Consider the following 5,972-nt stretch of genomic DNA (forward strand, 5'->3'; position numbering starts at 1 on the left):
GGTCTGAAACTAGCTGAAACTTTGCATATCAGTAAGATTGTTTTTGAGACTGATTGTTTGCTGCTTCAGCAAGCAGTATCGCAACCAGATACAGATCTTTCTACCTTGGGTACCATCATAGCAGGGGTGAAAGAGTTTCTTCACCGGTATGCAGATTTTAGAGTTCTCCATGTACCTCGTGAGGCTAATAGAGTAGCCCATATCCTCGCAAATCATGCTTTGAACTATAGTAAAAGCCAGAGCTGGTTTGTTGTTGCTCCCGAATTTGTAAGGGATGCCATCTTAAGTGATTGTAGTCACTAGCTGTTTAAATGAAATCATTACTTTCAAAAAAAAAAAAAAAAAAAAAAAAAGGTTAACAACAATATATATAGGGCTTAGAATATAGAATGACGTAAATGCCATTGGGACTTAATTGTCATAAACCTAACATATAGTTAACATATGGGAGCGATGATAAGATCATGTTGTATCCAATTATAGTTTACATAATTAAAATAGCTCACTGCTGCTTGTATATTATGACACACCTTTGTACGATTGAACATTCATTCAATCATTAGTAAATTTGCATGAACTTTCTTTATCACTTCGAAAACTCATTTACCACTTATGTACATATTTTACCACTTTCAAACTAATGTTGTAACTTGTAACTAAATTTTCTTACAACTTTAAGGATTTATATTATAACTTTGAAGACTAATATTACAACTTTTGAAGACTCATTCTAAAACTTTAAGATAAAATTGATGCACGTGATACATTAACACCATTGTAGAATTTTTCAATATATAGATAAATAAAATACCAACAAACAACAAAAGCACTAAAACTTAGAATGGAAAGAGCATAGGTTTGTATCATAATTCCTATATCAGTTATTTATCTATTTCTTTTTTTAAATTTTGACAGCTAAACCAAATAATCTAACTGAACCTGCTCCCCATGTCACTGGTTTGGTTAGGACACTTGGTTTCTTGATCAAACTCTGTCGGTTTCGGCAATGGAGTTCTGCAAATGGGCACGGTTGTTAAGCTTGGACTAGAACAACTCCAACTCGGGTACAATCGTTGGAGGAACTCGGTGTCTCTTTGCAGTTTAGTCAAGACTTCCTCAGCTGAGGTAATGTATGCCTCTATTCCATTTGCGTCTTTGGTCTCAATAAAAATTACTAGGTTGTTGAAGTTGAGTCCTGGCAACCTCGCGTACACCCATGATGGTTTTCCCCAACCAAAATCGTTATCATATAAAGGAAATTTGCACAAACCAGTAAATAAAGATGTAACCTTCTCTCCTCCATCACTACTGGTCATGTTATCATGATCAGCACCCCCTTGAAGCTTTTTGATATAGCCCTTATCGATCTTGCTTATTGCTTCTCGAACCTGCCTTGCTAGGCCGTAGCATTCTTCTCTAGTATTCAACAACGAAGGAGTTGAACATGCAAAACTGATCAGATTTCCAAATGAGTGTAGCGGCAGAGGTGGATCAAACCTGGGACGAAGGTTCACAACATGGATGACGCTGTGCAACTTCTCATGAATGCCATCATCATTGGAAATGGCTACAAATCTGCTCCATATGAAAGCCGAAAGGGCTTCAACGCGTGAAGGGCGCTTCATCGTAGTGCCCGCATATCTTGCTCTGAGGTACTCTATGTTAGACGCATCAAACACAAACCTCTTTGTCACTAGTTTATTCTTCGCGACGCCAATGCATGTCTGTGTAAAAAACTTGGTTGGGAAGAGCGTGGCGGAAATGAATTCTGGACGGTGTATTTCGGCTTCTTGATCTCCATGGGCTCGTCGCGCAATGGCTGCCCAAGCTCTACTGAACATGAGCATAGATAACCCATCTGCAATCTTGTGAGAAATACATTGACCTATAGCGAACCCTCCACATTCAAAGACGTTGAGCTGCACACCAAAGGGGATCTTGTTATCAACGTCGTCAAGCTCAAACGCTACCAGCTTAGTGAGTTCGTCGGGAATAGGATCGCGGAGCACGTAGGAGAGTTTGCAGTTGTTGACGTGAGCTACGAGGAAGGGAACACCTTTGTCGTTGCAGTCTATATAGAGGTTGTCATGAGCTCGTCCTGCTAGGGGATAATAGAGTGTTAAGACCTCGGCTAACGACGTCTTAAGATGGTTGGATATCTCAGTGATGTTGGGTTGTGTCTGGCCGTTGAATTCGAAGAAGAGAACCATAGAGATATAGATCTGGGGAAGTGAGGTTTGATCGAGAAAGGAGTACCGGTAATGGCGAAGATGGTCAGGGGTCGGAGAAGATGGTTTGATAATCTCCTTGGAGATGACTTCCACTTCAAGCGTCGTCATTTCGGTTCGTTAAGCTATATGGATCTAATGGAAGTTGTATATATCAGACTGGCCTACAGTGATGCAAATTATAAATACGTAGCTTGATGATTGTTTATTTCACGTAATCTGAAATATTAGTGATCACGGACGATTGAGAAGTCGATTTGCAATAAGATATGAAATATTATGAATTGGGTAAGACATGATTAGAATCTTTGGTGAATCTGTTGTAGACGCAAAAATTTAATGAGAATAATAATCATTAGATTATTCATACGATTTATGGTTCTGACAAATTGCATACGTGGCTTATGAGTCGGGAAAGTTGAAAAGTCTTCGGAAATGACATGTGGCTAAGTGTGAATGGTCGGTCGACAACAAAAATCATCACTCCCGACTAAAAGCAAGTATTAAATGTCAATCGATAATCAAATTTCAATAAAATCAAATTGATTATCGGAAAAGAAGTCGAACATTTAATCAAATTGGCAAAATACCTTATTGGTCATAATCGAATCAATCAATAAATACCGATTGATTTAATTATGTTAATAATTATAATTAGATCAATCAATCAAGACTGATTAATTTAATAAAAAATGACATCCCACCACCACAAACATTAACAAACAGGGCTGCTCACCTGCGGACTTCATTTTAAGGGACAGAAAGGGACAACTCACTAACATCCGTTAGATATTAAATGAATCAATCCTACGGTTCTGATGAAAAAATGATCTCACCCCAACTCTTATCCCAACTCCAGCAGATTTGTTCTTCTTCTTGTGTTCATCTTCTTCTTCTCTCAGATCTCTTCAAACCCAATTCTGTTCATCTTCTTCTCATCTCATACATATTGTTAGTCTCAAACCATGCTATCTGCTCTGAAACCAGATTTTTCATTTTCATGGAATTGCTCTACCTTTGATTTGTTTTCTCCACTTTCCTACTTGATTTCAGTGGAGTAAGAAAGCATACCTTCGATTTGTTGGGTTCTTCTTTCTCTTATACTGCGGAATGATATTCCTAAAGATCCAGCAATTTAGTTTTTCTATTCTTGTTGGATTTTTCTTTGAGTTCAAATTACATCAGTCCTATGAATGATGAAAATAGGAAAGGGTATAAGATCTCGCAAGGTCCAGAATCTGGTGATGGAGGGTGAAGAATAAGGGAGGATCCGGCGGTGCAATTTGGAGCGTCGCCGTCGATCGGAGACAAGAAGGACTCGAAGGTGATGCGATCTACGAGAGCGCCACCGGCGACGGACCAATTCGTAGCGGAGCTCCATGAAGAGACGTCGTCGTTTTGTGTTTCCATGGTGGTGAAATATATGAGGCTATTAGGAATTACAGATAAGATGGTGAGATGAGAGTAGAAGAAGAAGAATGAGATCTTTAATACAAAAACAAAGAAAAAAAAAAGAACGGATCTGGGTGGAATGGTGAGATGGAGATGAACATATGAGCAGCTAGAGAGGTGAAAGGAGAAGAGAACAAATCCGCTGGAGTAAGGATACGAATTGGGGGTAAAATCATTTTTTCATCAGAACCGTAGGATTGATCCATTTAATATCTAACGGGTGTTAATGAGTCGTCCCTTTCTGTCCCTTAAAATGAAGTCCGCAGGTGAGCAGCCCTGCATTAACAAAACACAAAAAGCCTACCTTTAAAAAGATTTAGATGCATAAAATTACAATCTAGTTCCACAAAACCACGTGACAAATTTAATTCATCAACCTTCACATGAATTTACAATAATACCATTGCTGACATAAACCATCTCTCTCGTCTCTCTCTATCTCTCTCTCCCATCTCGATTTGATTCGCCTCGACGACACCGGTGTTGCCGCCTCGAAGACGCCTCTATAAAGCCTGGATAGCGCTGAGATGACGGAGACGAGATCCAACTCCAACACCCACCATAGCATGCTCTGAAGATCCAGCTCCAGCTGTCGCCATCGATACCCTCCGAGGAAGCCTGAGCCAACGTCGGCGTTGAAGAATCTGAGATCGCAAATTCTTGCAAACGAGACAATTCAAAAGTGTAGATCTTGACAGATCTTGTAATCACAGATGGAAAGGTAAAGGGCGAGGAGCTTGACGCGCGGTAGGAGAGGATGGTGGTTGAGGATTCGATCTCGTTGATGGTGAAATCGCTGAATCAAATGGTTGCGTGGTAGGCGCCTAAGTTGAAGTTGTTGTTGAAATTGAAGAGGTGTTGCTAGTCCTTCATTTGCATTTTTGATTTGCAGTTGTAGTTATTTTTGATTGGGTTGCTTATATCAGAGTATCTTAAACCAGTGGAAGGGGAATTTGATGGTATTGTGGTTTGGTTGTTGTAGTGTTATTCATTCAGTTGGAAGTAATGGAAGTAACAATAGCAGCAGATGCAATTTTGTTGCTTAGTAGCAATGATATGAACAAGTGCAAACGCAGCAGGCAGTAGCAGGTCTGTATGAGTAATAGTGCAGTAGCAGCACTATACGAGTTATAGTGCAGTAGCATGTCTGTACGAGTACTAGTGCAGTAGCAGGTATGTACAAGTAATTATGCAGTAGCAGGTCTGCATGGATATATACAGTAGCAGAAATATTTGTAAGTAATTGTTAGTAGCATTTGGCAATTCTCAATTTTTTGGACGATAAGGCAGTAGCATAATTTGAGGATATATAAGATAGTAGCAAAATTAGAGGATAAATCTTCAAGCAATAGTAGTAGAAATGGAGAAAGCAGTAGTAGAAGTGGAGGATAAGGCAGTAGAAGAATTGGAGTAAGGCAATAGCAAAATTGGAGGATAAATCTTTAAGCAATAGTAGTAGAAGTGGATAACTGCGGTAGCAGGAGTAGAGGATAAAACAATAGCAGAGTTGACCTTCATTGTCTTAGTCTTCAAGCAGTAGCAGAACTAGAGGATTATCGAAGCATACTTGTGCTACTATTGGGATGTTAACCCCTGCTACTACTTCTACTGGAATGTTAATCCCTGCTACTACTTCTACTGGAATGTTAACCCTTGCTACTACTTCTACTGGAATTAACTGCTACTACACTAAGTTATTGAAAACATGCTACTGTATTCCATTTACTGAAAAATCTCAAAATGAGAGACTTTTCCTTCTAAAAACATATTTAATTAGTGTAAGGTTAGTTTGGTAAAAAAACAGGAGATATTTATGAGACTTAAATAAACATCACAGAGACTATGCCAATATACTAAAATCCTCAAATAAGAGTACCGTCTTTTTCTTGAGAAAAAAGACATCCAATTGTAGTTGTGGTACTAAAAACCTGCTATTATTGTACATACTGAAAATAGCTGCTGCTACATTTGTTGAGCCACTGAAAACCTGCCACTACATTTACTGAAGCTGCTACAACACTAGCTGAACCACTAAAACCATGCTACTACATTTGTTGGAAGTGTAGCTTTCTAGCAAAACATGTTACTACATTAGTTGAGCCACTGAAAACCTACTACTGCACTTACTGAAGCTGCTACACTAGCTGAACCATTAAAACTCTGCTACTACATCTGTAGGAAATATAGCTTTCTAGCAAAACATGCTACTATATTAGCTGAGCTACTGAAAACATGCTACTGCACTTACTGAAGCTGCTACTACACTAGCAGAACCACTAAAACCCTGCTACT

The 5,972-nt window shown here is 39.0% G+C and overlaps 1 protein-coding gene across 2 annotated transcripts; it reads right to left on the reverse strand.

The window, feature by feature from the left end:
• Window positions 1–61: 61 nt before the first annotated feature.
• LOC101311861 (vinorine synthase-like) lies at window positions 62–2,384 on the reverse strand. Of its 2 annotated transcripts, none has more exons than XM_004299091.1 (2): window positions 940–2,384; window positions 62–323 (listed from the first exon to the last, which is right to left on the reverse strand). In XM_004299091.1, the coding sequence occupies exons 1-2, from the start codon at window positions 2,337–2,339 to the stop codon at window positions 308–310; spliced, it is 1,416 nt and encodes a 471-aa protein (XP_004299139.1). In that variant the 5' UTR covers window positions 2,340–2,384; the 3' UTR covers window positions 62–307. The 2 variants fall into 2 exon arrangements, with proteins under 2 accessions (XP_004299139.1, XP_004299140.1); XM_004299092.1 differs by having other exon boundaries at window positions 98–303.
• Between the last annotated feature and the right edge of the window lie 3,588 nt (window positions 2,385–5,972).

Source organism: Fragaria vesca, linkage group LG5 (assembly GCF_000184155.1).
Source record: "Fragaria vesca subsp. vesca linkage group LG5, FraVesHawaii_1.0, whole genome shotgun sequence".
NCBI classification, from domain to species: domain Eukaryota; kingdom Viridiplantae; phylum Streptophyta; class Magnoliopsida; order Rosales; family Rosaceae; genus Fragaria; species Fragaria vesca.

Excerpts from the sequence above, each read along its gene's own strand:
- LOC101311861 (XM_004299091.1), bottom strand. The coding sequence starts at position 2,339 with ATGACGACGCTTGAAGTGGAAGTCATCTCCAAGGAGATTATCAAACCA.